This window comes from Hemicordylus capensis, chromosome 2 (assembly GCF_027244095.1).
Source record: "Hemicordylus capensis ecotype Gifberg chromosome 2, rHemCap1.1.pri, whole genome shotgun sequence".
Taxonomy (NCBI): domain Eukaryota; kingdom Metazoa; phylum Chordata; class Lepidosauria; order Squamata; family Cordylidae; genus Hemicordylus; species Hemicordylus capensis.
This window is the reverse complement of record NC_069658.1, coordinates 351,238,777-351,259,854: the sequence shown is the minus strand read 5'-3', so window position 1 is coordinate 351,259,854 and position 21,078 is coordinate 351,238,777. Positions and strand designations below refer to the sequence as shown.

At 45.9% G+C, this 21,078-nt stretch overlaps 1 protein-coding gene across 2 annotated transcripts in view; it reads right to left on the bottom strand.

Moving 5' to 3' along the window:
- The window catches only part of VDAC1 (voltage dependent anion channel 1), a 35,716-nt gene extending 28,126 nt beyond the window's left edge, over window positions 1-7,590 (bottom strand). The window contains exon 1 of one of the 2 annotated variants that reach the window (XM_053295530.1): window positions 7,183-7,590. In XM_053295530.1, coding sequence (XP_053151505.1) covers window positions 7,183-7,308 — 126 coding nt within the window. In that variant the 5' untranslated portion in view covers window positions 7,309-7,590. Of the gene's footprint in view, window positions 1-7,078 lie in introns of both variants that reach the window. The other variant, XM_053295531.1, reaches the window with a different exon arrangement.
- Between the last annotated feature and the right edge of the window lie 13,488 nt (window positions 7,591-21,078).

Here is a 21,078-nt window from a genome sequence, read left to right as displayed (position 1 = left end):
CATAGCAGTCGACTGACCAAATGCAGTGTCTTCTGGCAGAGCCTATAGAAATGAAGGAGGGGAAATGGCATTTGTTCTCCGCCTAAATTCCTGAAGCAACAGGCACTCTTGCCTCAGGACTGCATTCCAAGGCTGGGATGCAGCAGCTCAGAAGGACCGACCCGTCTCAGATGAATATGGAAAAGGGCCTTAGCAGCTTATCTCACTCATTACACAGAATGCAAGACAGTTTGTTGTCAGCACTAGAGATTTCATCCTAATTAATTTAATGGACTAGAAACATTAGTAGGCCCCACTTCCATTCAGTAGGCTAGAATTGTACACAGCTTCAGTTCTTGTGCCAAAGTCCTTCCCCCTTTTGAGGAAGCATCTCGTATTCCAGAGGCCTTGTCACTTATGGTACATCTGTCAAAATTCCACTAAAGAGAGTGTGAATGAAAAGGACATGCTAATACATAACTACATTGCAGTCAGAAACGGCAATACCTTAATGCCAAATGGTATGTGTCCTCTAAACCTCTTTGAAGTGAGCATTAGTGATTAAACTGCTGCTTATTTTGGCTACAGATCAGAATACAATTTGTTCTTACATGCGTGGTACCAATGCATGGATGTCAGACATGTACTTTAACAGCTACTTTCAGCTTGAAGCACTAATTTCAACAAGCTGTTGCATGTCAGAGCTGGATGCTACTGTTAGGTAAGTCTGAGTCTCTTTTCTGGCTTGAACGGAAAGCTACCTCAAGTGTACATATAAAACATGTCACAAAGAAGCGAGATATGGTTATTGTCAGAGCTAAGGCTTCTGAGGCTGACTTAGATGAGACACAAACCCCAGAAGATACTGGCCAATATCCAGACTAAGGAAGCAACAATAAAGCAACAGTGTGCATGCACTTTGGGGGGAAGGGCAATACTAGAACTCCCCTTTGCTCTAAAGCTGAAGGTGACCTCTGAAACTATGCCCCTGAGGGTCACACAACCCTCAGAGGCATATTTTTTGGAAGTCACAGTCAGCTTCAATGGGAAGGGGGCTCAATGAAAACTGGGCCTTCCCCAAAGCACATGTTGCACATTCACTGAACCAGTGTTTTGTTAGTCTGGGTTAGAACTGGGCCACTATAACAGTGACCATAACCCAATTCAGACATTATGCTTTACAAGTGTAGAGATATAAGTACACTCATACATGCGTTTGTGTGAATGACTGTACCTGTGTTCATTTTAAAAGTGAACCTGGATTCAGGCCCTTCAAATGCATGGTACAGCTCGGAAGTGTACTTCTGCACCTGTATTCAACATAACATGCGAATGACTGTATCTGTGGGCAGATCTGTACCTGTGTACACTGTATATTCGTTGTATGAGTGCTGAACATAATGTGTGAATGGGCCTCAACTCTTACTCATGCCGCTTTCAGCCTCCCACCCAACAGGAAAGTTAGAACCGATCAGATCATTTTGGGGTGCAGAAGACTGAACAAGGAGTTGGCTGGAAGGGGAGGCAAACCATTAACTTAGCAGCCAGGATTATCTTTAGGTATCTCTAATAATCTTACACTCACCAGCACCAACACATGTCAGTTAGAAAGGTTAAATGCAGGTTCATATATGTTAAGTGTGCAAGAGGTAGGGGTGTACAAACTGGTTCAAGCTCAGACCAGACCTCCAAAGTGGGGGGCAGTCCGAGCTTGAACCAAACTGGCCCCAGTTCTAACAAACCGTTTCAGAACCGTTTCAACCCGTTCTAGTGTTTATAAAGGGGAATCTGGTAAGGCTCCCTATTACAAGCACCGTGGGGGAACCCTATGGCGGTTTAAAAGGCCAGGTGGGGGGCAGGCAGAAGGTTACCTTACCCTGCTGCCATGCACCTGCTCGCGGGCAGCAGTGGGGGGGCAGCTCCCCTAGGCACTACCGGTGCTCTCACACACACCCCACACAGCCAGCGGGGGCCCAGTTCATCACCATGCAAATCAACAACCACAGAGGGCAAGGGTCAAGCACAAAACTAGTAGACTTCAAAGCATGTAACTCCAACCTGTCATGAATCTTCCAACCTCCAAACCTGCCAGGCTTTTAACTGATATTGTTTTGATTGTTTTAATGTTGTTTTTAGAATATTGTTTTTAAATTTTTAAATTTCTTGCTTTTGTTTTTAAATAATATTTTACTTGTGTTTTTATCTTGTTGTAAACCACCCAGAGACGTAAGTTTTGGGCAGTATAAAAATATGTTAAATAAATAAATAAATCCCTTCTACATGCCATGCAGGCAGAACTGAAGAAAGCAAATTCATCAGTCTCAGCTCAAAGGTTTTACAGGCAAACTGTCACAGCATGGAAACTTCAGCTCTGGCCAAGTGATGAATCAACTATGACATGCTACCTGAATGCAACAGTCTACATGACAACTACAGTACGGCAGCAGGAAAGTAACTTGCCTAGAGAGCAAGAGGCTGCTGGTGTGTTTCCCAGACTATGGGAAACACCTGTGCTATATAAGGCAGCAGCGATATAGGAAGATGCTGAAAGGCATCATCTCATACTGCACAGGAGATGGCAATGGTAAACCCCTTCTGCATTCTACCAAAGAAAACCACATGGCTCTGTGGTCACCAGGAGTCGACACCAACACGACGGCACAACTTTACAGTGGGAGATGTCTAAATCTCATTTTATGCTGTTACTGAAATTAAGGAATATAAGAAGCTAAAGCTGCATCCAACAGGTACATAGTTCTGACATCATGCAGGATCAGGTGTCTGTTTCAGTGTCATGCAGGTGAGACTGAAGAAAGCCTAATCCTCAAAATTAGCTCAAAGATGTCAAAAGCAAGCTATCCCAGTGTGGAGAAAAGCTTCTATAGCATACTATATTGTGTGTTGTCTGTGGTTTACCGATGATATGGATCATTAAGAAAAATATTTAGTTCCTTTTACAAGAGCTGATTCAATAGTCTTAGGCCTGCTGCAGCCCAAAATAATAGACAACAGCCTCCATAAGATGCGAGTTCAATCAATTTAATGAGTATAAAAATCTTAATGAGGCAGGAGCCACAAGTATACTGAGTAAGTGTCCTTGTCTGCCACTTCTGGGAAGTCAGAATGTGAATTCTGATTGGGTCTCAACTGAAACTGCATGCTGATGTTTTGTCCCAGCCTTGTAGATGAGAAAGCTATTGCATGATTCCGTCTCTTTTCAAGGATGGCCGATTGGAGGAGAACAGTTGTCTATTGAGAACAGCAGCTTTTCCAGTGGCTGCTGCTACTATCTCCCTTGTACCTGCTATTATCTGCTGCTATTATCTCCCTTGTTTTAAGATCATAAGCCACTTTGGGACAGGCAACCAGTTTTTGATTCCTCTACTATGTAAACTGCTTCTTGAACCTTTTGTTGAAAAGCAGCACATAAGTATAAATACTGTAAGCAAATAAAACATCTATATTTCAATGAAGTTTGAAGAAAATTGAATTCTTTGTTTTATTTTAAAAAATCAATTTTCTTCAGTCTGAATGAACACATAGTACATTGAACAAACTGAAAATTATATAAGGTTCATCAAAATGTTAGGGTAACATATTCACAGAGCCTGGCAACTGTAGCACAATCCACCACTGCGCAATGTAAGCACTAGACTGGTTTTGACACAATGTTTGGTGTTAGTTCTCTCTCATATATTTTTTTAAGTGATCCTCTGAGCAAACAGAAAAGTTACAATACAATTTGGGAATCTGCTCAGAGGACTATTCCTGGCAAAGCAAGATGGAAGCCCTTATAATCTGACATAATTTTTCCACATTAGGCTCTCACAGGAACATTTCAAAAAGTTATTAATGAGCATTCTATATCACTTCATCCATTACCTCAGCTTACTGGTCCTCCATAACTCACTAGCATCCATTTTCTTTAGCCAGAAAATGTCAACATAAGGCAAGGTAAATATGGTAACCAGAATTCTGTCATGCTAGCAAACTTGCACAATAATGTCACACAGATTTTCATCACAGAATTTAGTATTTTGCTCTTCAGGTTTGAGCTTTCTTTGCTGCAAAGTTAGCAAAAGGCTGGTTTAGAAGTGCCAATAGCAGCTAGAAAGTGATCAGGTGCAGCATTGTCTATAACAATGGAAAGTATTCCTGTCAAAATACTCCTTGTCAGGCAGCTGTTGCAAGCACAGATACCTAGTACAACTCTGGTCTTGATATGAGCCACCTCCTCTTCTTAGAGGAAGCATACAAGTCATTTCTGCTCTACTTACTTCTGCTCTATTTACTATGTGAATAAGTACAGAAGACAATGCATATTAAGCTCTTCAGCCCACAGGGTTCATATGATCATAGCCCCTATCAGCTTTAGACACATACAGGGAGTTGAAGATATTTGAAGATGAATGGGTTTCATGAAACTAAAAGTTATCCTGAATTCCTGCTCCATAGACAATTCTGCATAACTCCAGATTTAGTCCACACACAACAGGCAAAGACAACACAGTCATGCAGACTAAAGCAGGAGAGTAGGGAACCTTGGCTCTCCAGCTGTTGTTGAACTACAACTCCCATCATCCTCAGCCACCACTTATTTCTCCACAACAGCTGAAAAGCCAAGGTTGCCTACCCTGGACTGAAGTGATGCTGTGCATGGGGCAGGCAAGACTCCCCCAATTGTAGACCAATCATGGCCTTCCCATTGCCTTCTAAAAATGTGGCTAAGAAAGCCAGCCACTCTGCATATCCCACCCCCATGCAATCTGAATGCTGGCATGACCACTTATCACCATGCTGGGGAAAGACAAAGTGTATATTGTCCTTCAACCCTTAGAGTTTCCAGTCTGTTGTCCTGGTTCAGCTAAAGAGACCTTTGCACAAATGTAGGCTTCTGCACAGGTATCATTTGCCGAATCAGGGACTGTGGGCATAAAGGTGATGCACATTTGAATGTGTATCCAAAGTGGATGCCATCTATTTTTCACTGCAGTGCTTTTAATATGATATGCATCTGAATGCACATCCACATAGTGGCACTACTAGTCACACAAATATATATACATACACTCACACACACACCCCTAAGGCGCTAATCCCATGTGTGGCAGCTCTCGCGAAAGTTCATGAGTGAGCTGCCGGCAGGGGGAGAGGAAAGCAGTGGCACTGGCGGACAGGCTTGCAGGCAAGGGGGAAAAGAAAATGGCAGCAGGCGGAGAAAACAGTGGCAGCAGTGCCAGGTGGGGAATGGAAACGGTGGTGGTGGGGAGGCTGAGAACAGAGGGGAAACCGAGAGGGAGAAGGAGGGGGGAGAACTAGTCCAATAGGCCAGCTAATACCTTTTTAAAACATGGACTAGATAAGGATTGAGGTGCACCACTTTTGCTCAATAATGAAACACATTTTTAAAGCAGGCATTTTATTTTATTTTATTTTGCCTGGTGAATGCTTTATCAAAAGAGTCTGCAGAACATTATTACTATTGTATCTCTATTACATCCAAAATGGATGAGGATGTAAACAGAAAGATGGACAGTTCTCAAATACAGTAATGATGTGCCAGCTCTCTAGATTAACATACACTGCACAACTCTATCACCTTCAGCAATTTTGCTGGTTTTATGAATGAGACTAGGCTTCAGCCTAGGGATCCAAAGTCCAATCTCCACCCAGCCCTACTTTTGGTGCTCATACAAATCAAATGCAAAGCAGATCACATTTGAAAGCTCCAATATGCATTTACTATCAGAAAACTTCTTAAAAGGTATCTGAAAGCAATACAAGAATCAGGTTTTCTTTTTTAAAAAACCAAACCAAACCTAAGAGCACAATCTAGGCCACATTAAGCATTTTTACATGTCAATAGGAGAATTAAGCACATGTTCAAATCTTTCTAATTGAAACGAGTGGATCTTAAAAGTCCTTAGCCTTGGCTTAATCATGCCCTGTGAATCTTAAAGGATGTTTGTAATTTTTTTTAATGACATGCTAAATTCTTAGGGCACAATTTAGCCAAAATGAAACACTTTAAAAACCCACTGATTTGTATGCAAAATATTTAAGCACATGTTTAACTCTTCAGGTGAAATCAATTGGACAAAAAGGGTGGTTAGCTTTCCCTAGATGGTATTTTTGTAGATGTTTGTTTTAGAAAATCTTGTTCCTATTTTGCCTTCAGATACATTTTAAAACAAGGAGCTTTCTTCTCTAGCCATTTGCCTCCTGCCAACAGATATAAGGCCAGACAAGGGCATTGAGGGCATTTAGAGGACAAGGGAAGCTGGAGGGAAGAAGAGGAAATAATTACTGCCTGAAGTGCAACCAAAACCTGCTGCATCAGTTATCAGTGTACTGCATCTAACCCTTACAAACCACAGAGTTTGTTTTTTGTGGCCTATCACATGGTTGCACGACCTTGTATCTCTTAGGATCTGGGTATTATTATGTGCTACTCATAAGTGCAGTTAGCACTCAGCTTGAGGCCTCTACAGTGAGAAAGCATGCTCTCGCATGGTGCATGTACTGGCCATAGAGAAGGTCACCCAGAGCTCTGTGCAGCTGAGCGCAGAGGGAAAGGAAGCGACGTATCCCATCATGCAAATCTCTCCCCATATTCCCCGAGGCAAACAGATGGTGCTGCTTAAAATAGGTGCCAAATGGCCAGCACAGCACCGCTGGAAGGAAAACCGACCATGGAGAGAGAGGATGGAGACGCGTTTTACAGGGATGTACTGCAAAGCCTCAGGAAGCAGATGCACGGCCGGGGATACACGAGAAAGGGCTTCTCTCATGCTCTTAACAGGATGATGATCGAGCATGATGAAGCATGGCAGGAGTCGACGCTTTGCAGGGCCTGCGACATGCCCATCAGGCAGTACGCGCGGCCTTGAAATAGAAAGGGCAAGGCGCCAGGGGTCGTCACTGGAGGGCAAGGCGATCTCTCCTCGCCCGTATCCAAGCAGCAATCTCCAAAGGCCTGCAGGGACTCAAAGCCGCCGCCGCCGCCGCCTCCCTCACCGGCATCCCACTACTGCTGCGGTTCTTTGAAGGCATAATAGCAGAGCCAGGGTGTGCTACCTGCAGTGCCCACTGTATCTACCTGGCTGGCAGCTCTTCTATGGTCGCCTCCCCGGCCCTGCGGCAGGCCTTGGGCGGATCTGCCGCGAAGCTATGAATGAAAGAGCCGGTCTCGCTTTGCCTTACCGTGCAATCCCGGTCTTTGCCGTGACTGCAGCAAGGCTTCTGATGAGTGACAGCTGGAGAGGCAGCGGCGGCGGCAGCGGGGGTGGACTGGAACGGGGCGGATCTTCCCTGTGCGGAGGCCAGCATAGCGACAGCAGCGAAGCCGGGCACTGGCAGCTAGGCAGACAGACGGACCCTCCCCGCGCGCCGACGAGCAGAGGGACGTGACTGCGCCGCCGTCGAGCGCTCGCCTGCCCCCAGGCTGCGGATAGGCTGAGCGCCAGAGGGAGAGGCTGAGTGAGGCAGGACTTTTCTGCAAAGGGAGCGGCTCGGCCAATGACCAAGGGCGTCCTCACTTGCGTCTTCTGGCGCCGGGCGGGCGATGGTTACCAAGCGTGGCGTTCGGGGTGCGCGCAGTTCCTGCTCCTCAGATCAGTCAGTGGCCGCTAACCCCATTCTGCTGCTGATGCTGAGATGCAGCAGTCCCTGGGAGGCTTGGGCTCCCTCCGATGGATGGAATGCTCGCTTCTCCTATCCTCCAGCTAGACCTCGGTCGCACTAATCAGGGGCCAGTGCCAACAAGAGGCAGCCACTTCCTGCTTCCCTCTGAAAGCTGGCAAGGGAGTGCTGGTTGTAAAGAGCCTCCGCCGCTGCTTCCACTGACTCACTGGCCTGCCCTCTTGCTTGGGAGGCAAGCCAGTAAGAGCGAGGCTCAGTAAGTATGTTGACCGGAGGGGGAGAGCGCAGGTGAGAAGAAGCAAGACAGAGAGGAGATGGTGGCTGCGGTCCTGCACCTGCCTGTTCACCATCGCCTTATTCTGACTGCATGGCGAAGAGAGCTAGGGGGGCCAGCAAGACCACTACGCAGGCAGCGGGACCTCAAGAGAAGGTCGCAGCTGCTGCTGCTGCTCCTTCCTCTGACTTGCTCCCCCACTCTCTCTGGGTGGCACAGCTGGGAGGATTAGGCCTCGGCAGCTGCCCAGCGGGCAGGACATGAGCCACCACTGCTACTTGCCTGGTCTCTGGGACTAGGTGGTGCGCCCCGGAGGATTCGATCTGATGGGCCCAGTTCCCTCCCCCCTGCTGCCCAGAGGGAGAGCTCGGGGGCATGCAGAGGTGGGCAGAGGATCTTCTTGCTTGCTCACCTATGCTCTCCCTCTCAGTGGTGCAGCCATAGGACTCTCCTTCTCGAGTCACCAAAAGGTGCCAGCTTTTGCTTGCTGCTCCCTTGCTCTGAGCAGGTCCGCTTGGCCCAATCCTGCCCCTTGCACTACCCCAAAAGAGAGGGTTTTCCTGGAGGGTGAAGTTGGGCAAGTGAGTGGAGGCTGTGGCAGCTGCTCCCTGCAGCCCATCCCTCTCCCAACCCTCCCTGGTGCACGACAGGAAATGAGAAAGGAGCGGTCTTGCAGAAGTATGAGCTGCTCCTGCTGCCTCTTCCCCTTGCCCTCTATTTCTGGGCTTTGAGGTGGGCGGCTAGGCTGGAAGGAGCAGCTCTGCTATTCCTTATGAATTTCCTTTCCTCTTCCTCTGTAAGGTGCTAGGTGCTTGTTCACTTGCCCATGAGTTGCCCTGAAAGCTGTGGCTGCCTTCGTTCCCTTGCTCTGGTGCTGTGCAAAAGATTGGACTTGCTAGGTCCAGTCCCTACCACTGTGCCCCGTCTTCCCCCCCATGCTGCTGCCTAGGAGAAAGACGGTGCACTCAATCTTCCATTGTGCCCACTTGCTTGCAGTTGCTCTTGGCAGCACGATGCAGAGCACTGGGCCTATGGGAAGCAAGGAGGAGAAATTCACAATGTGTGTTGTAATGTATTCCCCATAACCTGCAACCCATCCTGGCTTTAGCTTGGGGTATAATCAAATTATTCATATTTATCCATTACATACATTAATCGGTGCTACAATCCTGGAGGGAGTAAAGATACCTTGTTTCTAGCACTCTTGTAGCCTGATCCATGAAAGCAAGGTGGATTGGAATTGGTGGGAGGTGTTGCTTCCAAGTAAAGAGCGCTGGTAGTTGGGAGCACTTACCTCTTCACCTTTAATCAGTAACAGTAGTAAGAGGCTGGGTTTTCCCATGAGGCTGAAGTTAATTCCCTGTCTCTTTGTTTCAGTTCCGTATTTGATTTAGAGGTGTGTGTATATGCATAATGACTGAAGGCCTTGGATTAAATAGGCCTGCGTCTGCAAATAGCATTTGGAGACTTTCTCCTATGAGCTGTATGCATCAGCCCTGTGCAAAACACCTCTTGGGCACAAGACACTCTAAAGCACAGACTTGCTTCACATGAGAAGAATACATACAGATGAGGAATGGGTCTGCACAGCAAAATAGCCTCTGGACCACCCACAGCTCATATCTCTAGACCAGGCCTGCTCAATTTAGGCCCCCAAGCTGTTTTGGGGCTACAGTTCCCATAATTCTCAGTTACAGTGGCCAATAGCCAGGGATTATGGGGATTGTAGGCCAACATCTGCAGGAGGACCAAAGTTGAGCAGCCCTACTCTAGACCAGGGTTTCTCAATGTTGGGCCCCCAGATGTTGTTGGACTACAACTCCCAGAATCCCCAGATATGGCCTTTGTGGCTGGGGATTCTGGGAGTTGTAGTCCAACAACATCTGGGGACCCAACGTTGAGAGTCCCTGCTCTAGACAATCAAGAACTGTCACCTACAAGTTCCTGTATGCTAAAGAAGTCCAAAAATCTGTTTGTGTCACACATGCAACTGTGTCTGCTTTCTCTATCCACACTGAGAAAAGATTAATAGTCTAGTTAGGCATTTTTGAGTGTAAGCCTTTCCAGAAGTGTAATTTGTCAGTAGCTTTTGCTCATAGGCCTCTTTCTCATGAAACCACCAGGGGTGTAGCCAGCAGGTGCATCAGTGTCATGGGGCCATATGCCATAACCCCACTCTTCTCTGCCTTCAGAACATGTATGGTGGATTACATGAGAAGAGGGCTAATATGTCTGGCCATTAATAAGTTACACTATGTGCACTTTCTGCCACTTATCCATATGTCTCACGATCGTATGCAAGGCCCAAGACCCGGGTGGGGGAAAGACAGGCTTCACTCAGATCCAAGGGGTCCAGCCTGGCTAACGGCCCATTGTCATGAGGGGAAAATGGAGGCTCCGTTGTATATCATGCTTGAGGATATTTATGCAAACTTATTTCCCTTCATCTATATGTGTGTCCAGATCTTGTGAAATCTGCTGGAGCTAAGCAACATTCTGAATAGTGAACTGCAGACCTTCCTCTAGAATGGTGTTTCTCAACCATCGGTCTGTGAGGAGTTGAGTGCTGGTCCGCGCCAGTCCTTGAAGAATTAAACACACACCCCAATTTCGAGTCGGTGGGGGCCGCTGCCAGTGCTGCTGCTGCCGCCGGGAGCTCTCTGGAGCTAATTTTTAAGCAGGCAGCCCTTGCTGCAGGGCTCTGGCTTCATCCCGAATCCCAGGCAGCCATTTCTTGCTCCCAGCCAATCTCTCCAGTCTCTCATGTGATGAGCGGAGAGAATGAGAGCAAGTGACATCACTAGTATGCAGCCATCCCGCGAAAAACACACGGGGCAGGTAGCGGGGTGAGTGAGAGGGAGTGCTTAGCTTGGCTGGAGCACTACATGAATGAACTCTGTTCTGAATCTGACTACTATTACACAGAGGAGGAAGAGGAAGGCAGGCAGGCAGGCAAAAGCTAAGAAACAACATAAACAAAAGTAAGCAACAGTGCTGATCAAATGAAAAAGAGGGAGGTGAGGGAGAGATAAGAAAGGAGGGGAGGGGCAGGCTGATGTTGACTGACTCACCAAAAGGGGCTGAAGATCAAATAGGAACATAGGCAGCTGCCATGTACTGAGTCAGACCACTGGTCTATCTAGTTCAGTATTGTCTTCACTGGCAGCAGCTTCTCCAAGGTTGCAGGCAAGAATCTCTCTCAGCCCTATACTGTATGCTTTGGTAGTTTGTTGGTTCAGTTAAAAAAAAAATCTTGTCCTATAAAAAATCTTGTCCTATCTTGGAGAAGCCAGGGAGGGAACTTGGAACTTAGATGCTCTTCCCAGAGCGGCTCCATCCCCTAAGGGGAATATCTTGCAGTGCTCACACTTCTAGTCTCCCATTCATAAGCAACCAGGGTGGACCCTGCTTAGCTAAGGGGACAAGTCATGCTTGCTACCACAAGCCCAGCTCTCGTGCATAAAGCATGCAGATGAGAACAAGTACAACGTGTGTGAACTGAGAAATCAAATGGGGGGTGGGAATGAGGGAGATGAAGACAGGGGTGGCTGGGGTGGGCTACTGACTTACCAAAAAGGGGATGAAGATAGCATAAACTGAAATTTTTAAAAGCAAGCATGCAGACAAGAGAGATAACTAGTACAATGTGTGTGAATTGAGAAAACCAGTGGAAAAAAAGAGATCATGAGAAAAGGGATGGAGTGAGGGCTAGGTGTAGCAAGGTATGAAATGGTGAATGGAGGAGAGGGAAGGCGGGAAAGAAAGATGAAGAAGAAACCCACTAAAGGTTTTCCCACTCATGTGGGTACATAGCACCTTTTCTCCTTAAACTTCTGCTTAAATATCATTACAGTTGTAAAAACCTGGATATATATGAATGTGTGCTATAAAGGGTTAATCTCCCAAACAAACTTAAACTTGAAACCCCTTTACTAACTGCTGGTTCAGGAAACTGCTTATGAAGAATGTACCGGTCCTTGACTCTGAAAACATTGAGAAACATTGCTCTAGAACAGCAATAAAATTAGCCCTATTCGGGCATTGCGCAGAGAAGTACAAGGGAAACAAGAGTGTGCCAGCTTGCAACAAGTGCCTCCCCAGCACCAACACACTCCATAGCCATGCACCCTGCCCTCATACTTATTTGCGGAGGCAAGTTGGGAACCTGGAAAAAAGGGGGTTTCCCTGTGATTTGCAATACTGGGTAGTGAGCATGAACCTAGGGAGGGCAGGGGAAGCTGCAGAACTGGGGGTCATGTTTCTAGTGCATCAGCACTAGAAACATGGTTAGCCTGTGCACTCCCTTCCCCCTGCCCTAGGTATCCATTTGCAAAACATCTGTAGAGGAGTAAGTAAAGTGTGCCGTCAAGTCAACTTCCACTCCTGGTGCCCACAGAGCCTTGTGTTTTTCTTTGGTAGAATACAGGAGGGGTTTACCATTGCCTCTTCCCGTGCAGGATGAGATGATGCCTTTCAGCATCTTCCTATATTGCTGCTGCCTGATATAGTACCAGCGGGGATTCAAACCTGCAACCTTCTGCTTATTAGTCAAGCATTTCCGTGCTGTGCCACTTAAGGTGTGCGCACAGGAGTAGAGTGTATATTTTATGCAGAAAGGTGCAGGCTATGTAGTTTGAGACAAAGAATTGTTTCCTAATGTGACTTGCTTTCCCAAGAACTACAATTCCTAGTCCTTTGTTCCTGCTGATATTTGCTGTACACAAGGAGGAGGTATGGACAGGGTGTGGTATCAGGAGGGAGAGACAGGTACTAGAATATGCAAGGACATTGAGATCCCTGGATCAGTGGCAACCAGTGCTGCTGATGGAATCTACAGGCTCAAGAACATTGTGAGGCTATTCTCATGTGCAGCCTAACCCAGACTAGAGAAGCCCACCCTGGGTTAGGCTGTGCATGAGAACCACCGGGATCGGGCCTGATCCCAGCAGGTCAGCACAGCCTAGCCCTGCTTTTAAAACCAGCTTTTAACTGGGGTTAAAGGTACAAACATGTGTTCGCTTGGCTACGTTCAACCTAAGCGGACACAGATAGGTGTCTAGAGCGTCTATCTCCTGGGGGGATCCCCCAATACACCACACACATCGGGATAGCTGGAGGCCGGGATGCGTGGGCCCGGCCTCTGGAGCTCCGTGCTGAGTGGCACAGTGCAGATCAATGTTCAGTAGCTTATGTGGGGAGAAGGTGAGTTGGCCCAGCCTTCCCACCCACCCAAGTGGTAGTGCGAATAGCCCCTGTGTATTTTTAATTAGATTTGTATTTCTATATTCCAATTTAATATTTTCATTGTTTTAACTGTTTAATCATTGTTTTAAATGTTTTGTAAACTACCTTGAGATTGTTTTAATGAAAGGCAGTATTAAAATCTAACAATAAATACATAAAATAAGAACATATGTGATTAATTGAGTTAGGCTTCAGGTCTCCAAAGAGAACAGAAGAACTGATGTTTGCTCCTAAGGACAGGGGACAGAATCTGAAAAGCATTTGTCACTCATGTATAATATACATACATGATATACTACCCTGTCTGGCCATAAGTACAAATCAGGCAGTCAGAATGTAAGGAGCTTTTAAAAGGGGGACCTAAAGAAACTAAAGGACACACATTTTCCATTTTTTTGAAGCAGACAAACGTGATTGTAGCAGGGAGGAGCTTCATGTTACAAATTTGTTCTAGGTCCAGAGAAAAGACAAGATGCTTGGATGCTGAACATATTGCTGCTAAAAAAAATGTGAAGATACATTTGTATTTTAGTTGAGTATATCAGATAGTATCTAAAGAAAAATAGTCATGATCAAATTCTCTTGAAACTGATAGTCATGATTAATACAGGTGAAACTCGGAAAATTAGAATATCGTGCAAAAGTCCATTAATTTCAGTAATGCAAATTAAAAGGTGAAACTGATATATGAGACAGACGCATTACATGCAAAGCGAGATAAGTCAAGCCTTAATTTGTTATAATTGTGATGATCATGGCGTACAGCTCATGAAAACCCCAAATCCACAATCCCAGAAAATTAGAATATTACATGGAACCAAGAAGACAAGGATTGTAGAATAGAACAATATCGGACCTCTGAAAAGTATAAGCATGCATACGTGTTCAGTACTTGGTTTGGGCCCCTTTTGCAGCAATTACTGCCTCAGTGCGGCGTGGCATGGATGCTATCAGCCTGTGGCACTGATGAGGTGTTATGGAAGACCAGGATGCTTCATTAGCGGCCTTCAGCTCTTCTGCATTGTTTGGTCTCATGTCTCTCATCCTTCTCTTGGCAATGCCCCATAGATTCTCTATGGGGTCAGGTCAGGCGAGTTTGCTGGCCAATCAAGCACAGTACACTGTATACTTTTCAGAGGTCCGATATTGTTCTATTCTACAATCCTTGTCTTCTTGGTTCCATGTAATATTCTAATTTTCTGGGATTGTGGATTTGGGGTTTTCATGAGCTATACGCCATGATCATCACAATTATAACAAATTAAGGCTTGACTTATCTCGCTTTGCATGTAATGCGTCTGTCTCATATATCAGTTTCACCTTTTAATTTACATTACTGAAATTAATGGACTTTTGCATGATATTCTAATTTTCCGAGTTTCACCTGTATAAACGAACTTGCTATTGAATTTGTTATTACATGTAACTACCAGAAGATGGTAGCACTCTCTTACTATTTTTCCTAATATGGATCACTTTCTTCTGTTGTAATAAATAGATTATCCTGTAGATTTAAGAAAATATTATGCACATAACTATATGTAATATGGACACTGAATAGGTCCGTACGATACATACAAAAATATAATCACCCACCACATTCACTTAATCAAAGATTTTCTGCTGCCATGTCAACCTGCCTGGTATAACAACAATCTTTGGAGGCTTTTCTTTCTAGGTCCCCTCACTTTCAGAAATGAAGTTGGTAGTGATCAAAAGAGAGAGAGTCTTCTCTGTTCTTGCACCCCAGCTTTGGAATGCTCTCAGCAGAGACATTTGCCTGGTGCCAAGTTTATTTACCTTTTAGCACCAAGTGAAAGCCTTTTCTTTTCCTCAAACTGTTCATCTCTGTTTTAGTTCTTTTCTTTTTTTTAATTACTTTATTGTGTTTTATAAGTTGTTCTGCGAACTGTGATAAATTGATATATTGGCTTCTAATACCTTTCCAGGTACAATTTTAAAAGTTCTACTTACCTTTAAAATCCTAAATGGCCTAGGGCCAAAATAACCTAAGATACCACCTACCCTCAACATGAGGCTACTCATTCCCTGCAGTTATCTGAGGAGGTGCTCTTGCATTTCTGCCACTCCCTGAGATGATTTTGGCAGGAATACCTTTCTGTGGTAATGCTCAGCATATGGAACTCCCTGCTGTGGGAAATTCTCTTGGCTCCTTCTCTGGCAGCATTCTGACCACATTTTAAAAGGTATTTGTTGTGGCAAGCCTTTTGGTTCAGTGGTTTGTGATCTATTCTTTGTGCCTGTTTGTTGTTTTTGCAACAGTTTTATTTGTGTGTTAAATCATTTTATCTAATGTATGTGCTTATTTTATGTTAGCTATTTTGGGCACTTCTTGAGGGAGGAGAAAAGTAGGATTATTATTTTTTAAAGAAATAAAATTGAATAATATAAATATAAACAATAAGCCAAATTATTATTTGGAGCCTAACTGACTACGTTGCTCTTTTAGTGAAACACTGAATTGAAAAACAAATGGAAATTTTGACACCAGACGCTAATCAGCCCTCTTATTTTAGGAGAATAAACAGAGCTTGAAGTGGCAGAGATGACAGAGGAATGGGTTTTAGGTGGGTTTTAAAAAAAATCAGTTATTACCCCCAATATATAGGGTAGTTTAACAAAATTAGTGAAATACTGCCCTTAGAGGAAAGTCACGTAAATTGTGTTTGGGCAAACTAGTGTATTTCGTAACAAACTAGATGACCCCCCACAGAACATCTGTGCAGTAGTGCACTTAGCCTTGGTCTCCTGTTGGGAGACTTTGCTTGGCCTTTCCTCCCCCCGCCCCACTTGCTGCTGGGCCGTGTGTGTTCTCCCAGTGCGCTCAGCTGTTATTCCTGTTTGGCTTAGTCAGTGCTTTTGCCCCTCACACTTCCTCACTTGGGCCCCCCACCCCCTCCTCCCCCTCTGCTTAGCCCCAGTGTGGGGTGTCCCGGCATGCTGGCAGCAGGACGGGCGGAGAGGAGGGCTGCCCACCACCCTCTCTGAGGCACCCTCTCTGAGGCACCCTCTCTGCTGCCTGGCCCCTGTTCTCCATGTCCCTCCCCTTGCTTATTCACACTCACTATTGGTCGCTGTAGAGAAGGCACCATCTTTCCCCACTCGCCCCCACCAGCCCCCTCACTCAGCCAAGCTCCGCCACCTCCTTCCATTGTCCAAGGTTCCAATCCTCCTCCTCTTTCGCCGCCACCAGCTCCCACAGCCACCGAAGCCTCCCATCCTCCTCGCCACCACCAGCTCCCTCACTTAGGCCACCCCCTTCTGCCGCCCGCATGGCTCCACCGCCCACCCAAACTGCTTCCTCCCTCAATCAGTCAAGCCTTCATCTATGGCGGTAGCTCCCTCAGTCGCCCACTGCCTTCTCTCACTGGTTGGCCAACCGCCTCCTGCCGGGTGCGCAGCTCCACCACCCTCCCAAACTGCCTGCCCCCTCATGCAAGGCCGAATCTGCCAGCCGGCCAACCACCTCCTGCGTCATGCACGGCTCCATCACCCACCCAGACTGCTTGCTGCCCGTGTGTCCGGAACTCTTGCGAGAGTTCCGCCATGCATGTGATTTCCGATGGAACGGCATGTCTGAGAGAAATAAGTATATAGATATTACTATCTTTTTACCAGTTTTCTGGAAGAAAGCCAAAGAAGTAAAATAATTATAAGCATCATTTGATCTAGAAAAGCTGCAAAGAAACCCAGATAGCATTATTGTTCTCCACATATACACGCCACATACCAGCTTTGGATTATGGGTTGACTTTGTGTAACTGGCTGTGATCAAAGTCAAAATAGTTTTTCTATCATTTTATATTTTCCTTTTCACCGGAACACAAGTTGCAAAGGTTGCAAAATTTTTCCTCTCACAACCCCTAGACCAGTAGTCCACTTCAAATAGAACTGTTTAGAGACTATCAGACTCCTGTGGATTCTGTAACCCCATCCCCATGCCTCAAAGGCAAATATATGCAACTTAAAGACAACTGGGAGACAAATGTAGAACATCTCCTGCAGCCTTTGAGGCAAGCTTTCAAAATACAAATACAAGCTCAAGACTTGAATTACTCTTAGAGAGATCAAGAGAGGGTTCCGTGGAGCTGTTGTCCTATAAAAAGGGAGAAATACAATATTAGTATCCATGGGGGAGCAAAATAAGGCATTCATGATTGTCATTAGGAAGAATATGGGCATGATATCACATTATAATGTGAGTTTCCTGCAGACCCCCAAGAAATCTTCAGAGAACAAAAGGTCAAATAAAACCAAGAGGAAGGAAAGGGATACATGCTCGTGCTAGGCCAGTGTGTTGTACGTTCAATCCCTGAGTGGATTTTTTTTTTTTTTTTTTGCTGCTGCTGCTTTTGATAAAATCAACAAAAAAGCCACGTTAGAATGTATAAGTAATGCTGCTATTTGCTTTATGACATTTATTGAGGGACATAGCATGATCAACAAAGATGCTCTTGCACAGCTACTATCCATTTCGACAAAATATCCATCCCGGAATTTTGCAACTATCTGACCTTTTGAGCCATGGCAACAGAACTCTGAGAACAGAGGATTCTATCACATTTTGATCTTTATACTAGTGCTGGATCAGAACTTAAGAGAAAAGGAGTGATGTCCAACTACTGAAAAGGGCCACTAAGGTGTTTTCCTTGACTATGCAGCTGCCAACCAAAAAAGGAGGGGAAACTCTACTACGTTAATGCACATATCTCTTGAGCCTGTATCAAATGCATATGCCTGTTTCTCTTTCTGACTGCTGCTTTTCCTTCTGTGATGCTTTTCTCCCTGTTGGCTCAGTACAGTAGGAAAGACTGGGACTGGAGAGCATGGCAGCAGCTCAAGATCCAGGTTTGGTGTGTATGTGGTGGGGGCAGGGGCGGGAGTAATTTCAGCAAACTGTTCTCCATGGGCCCCTTCCTATCTGGGTGGACCCTGAGAGCATCACTCCATCATCATCATCACCCAAAGGTTAGGGCCTACAGGTGGTTTCAGGTATCAGTTGTGGGACCTTCTGGGCTCTTGGCAGCAGGGACAGCCCAAGGACTTTGGGCATCTGAGGTAAGGTGCCAAATGCCACATTTGTCACAAACCCCCTGCCTACCAGGGCCTGCTGCATCCATGCAGGCTTTAAAGGGGCCAGGGGGCAGGAGGGGAGATGCCAGCGGCCTGAGTCCCTTTCAAGCCTGCCAAGGGTCTGATAAGGAGCGTCCAACTCCTGTTCCGATTCTTGCAGGCTTTTAAGAGGATGTGGAGTGGTAAGCAGAAGCTGCTGCCAGCCTCCCCTTCTTGCCTAGCACCCCTTTTAAGGCCTCTCACTCTGACCTCAGAAAACTTTGACTAAAGGTGGTGCAGGAGAATGAGAAGAAGCTGCTTGATGGAAGCCTTTTCTCATTGCCCAGTGGCCTTTCAATCAAAGCCTTCAGGGATCAGAGCAGGAGTTGGGAGCTCCCATCCAACCCCTACTGGATTAAAGGAGACAAAGAGCAAGAATTAGGGCCAGCTGACAGCGCCCCCTGCTGGTGCTGCTGCTCCTGCAGTGACCAGCTGAACACTGTTCCTCCTTCCAGAAGTGTGTAGGAGGAGGAGCTGCAACAGTGGCAGTAGCCATTGTTGGGCAAAGGGGTGGGTGTGGAGCATCAGTGGGGAATAATCCGAGGGAGTGGCATGTTGTTAGTGAGGTGGTGGTGATTGTTCTCCCCCCCACACACACACACCACTACACCCACCACCTGAGGTGACCATGTCACTTTGCCTAATGAAAGTCTCAGTCCTGCCTGGCAGCTGCGCAAGTCTGCCAACCCCTGATGTGATGTGGCCCTGCATGGCGGCATCAAGAACCACTGACACCGAACTCCATGAAGCCAGGAATCCTAAATTCAGCATCCCAAGTCCTTGCCCCATCCTTCCTCCATCCCCCCACTGGTTTAGTCACTTCTTCTTCTCCAACAATTCCACATCAAGAATAAAAGTCCAGGTGAGGACTCAGTTTACAAGGAATGGTTACAAATTTCTCAGCATAGGTAGGATGGAGTCAGAGCTGGACTTAGGCTGAGAACATTTCAGCTACCCTTAGTATTTAGGGCCTTTCCAGATGGCAGTAAAGCACAGCTTTTTAAAAAGCTTCCACACTAGTTTTTGACACCACCTCACTTTCTGTCTAGATGTTTTCAGAGGCCTATGTAGGCTACTGTACTCTGCCATTTGCAGTGTCACCATAAAAGTAGTAATGAAAAGGGGTGGGTTTGCAAGCATTGGCAAGATGATGGTGGTCCGGTGAAAATCACGCAAGACCTCAGTGTCTGGCCAGAGAGTCAAATTGTGTTACAACAGAGCACAAATGCCTTTGCAAGCCTATGGAAGCATCTGGTCAGAGAGTCAAATTGCTAAGGCTGTGCTGTATGTTGGATGATGGATCCAACAGGCATGTCAGACCTGATATGCCCTCTGTCTGGCATGATCAGACAGAGTTCTGCCATGACAGCAGGGAGCCCCATCTGCTGGAACTTAGACTGAGATTCCAGCTGATGTATCAGAACTCTGATGGAGTTACAACATGCCTGTCAGAATCCTGTCTTCTCCTGCTCTCTCCTGCCCTCTCTTCCTCCTGCTCCTTTACCTCAGAATGGATGGGGACCAGGAGACAACATACACAACATCCTCAGCCACTCCACTTGCCTACCACTCCACTCGGCTTCAATGTAAAAGGGTCCCCCTGCCTTGTGCCTTTTAGGTGCCCAAGCAGCACTGGGGATTGTGGGATTCATAGTGTTTTAAGGGATACAACCATGATGCATCCTTAAAAAGCCTACAAATCCCACAATCCCCAATGCTGATGGGGGACCTAATAGTCACGTAAAGGGGTAAAGTGGCAAGATTGTTTGCTTAGTGCCCTGTATGGAATGAAGAGAACATCAGATATACCAGGCCTGCTCAACTTCGGCCCTCCTGCAGATGTTGGCCTACAACTCCCATAATCCCTGGCTATTGGCCACTGTGGCTGGGGAGTATGGGAGTTGTAGTCCAAAAACATCTGGGGGGCCTAAGTTGAGCAGGCCTGATATATACTGTTTCCTGGTCTCCACCTGACCCCAGGTAAGGGAGGAAGAGGAGGACAGGACAAAAGAGGGTGGGGGAGAGTAGATCAACAACAGTGTTGGAATTCTGACTGAATTTGATTCAACAGCTGTGAGTGGCAATGTGAGCCCTCCCAAGAGTCTCAGTGTTGGGTCAGGTCAGATTGGATTCGAATCAGACGTTTTGGGTCATGCATAGGCTCATAGATCACAGTACAACATAGCACAGAAGTCTACACAGGCATATGGACTGTGTGCAAGATGGTGTGAGAAGTTAGTGCAGAAGCTTTAAAAAGTCTGCATTTTACTGTTACCTGGAAAGCTCCATAAACAATAATACTATGGATGTACTGCTTAAAGAAGATCAATCAAAGAAATGGTTTTCTGAATTCATTCTCTCTCTCTCTCTCTCTCTCTCTCTCTCTCTCTCTCTCTCTCTGCATGCACATACATATGTGCCCATAATGAGGATGGGCACACATAGGTCTTTTTCCTGCTATGCCATGAATAGACCTACTTTTTTACGGTTTCATAAAGAACTCTTCGAGGTTTTCATGATATCTTCATCCCATTGAGGTCAATGTCCAGTGGCAGAACATATGAACAGATCAAAGTCTTAAGGAAGCATGGAACGTCTAGGGCAAAGACGCTACACTGGGAACAATAAAGACTCTCATTCTGATTACCATTTTAATTACAGAAAGCTGGATCTGAAGGCCCAGAATATGAGATAATCCCTAAATGCAGTTTAAAGACAGATGTATTAATTAGTATTAAAGGGAAGTGGAAATATCTCATATTGGCACTATTATCTCCAACTGCAATAGTATATATAACTAGGACATA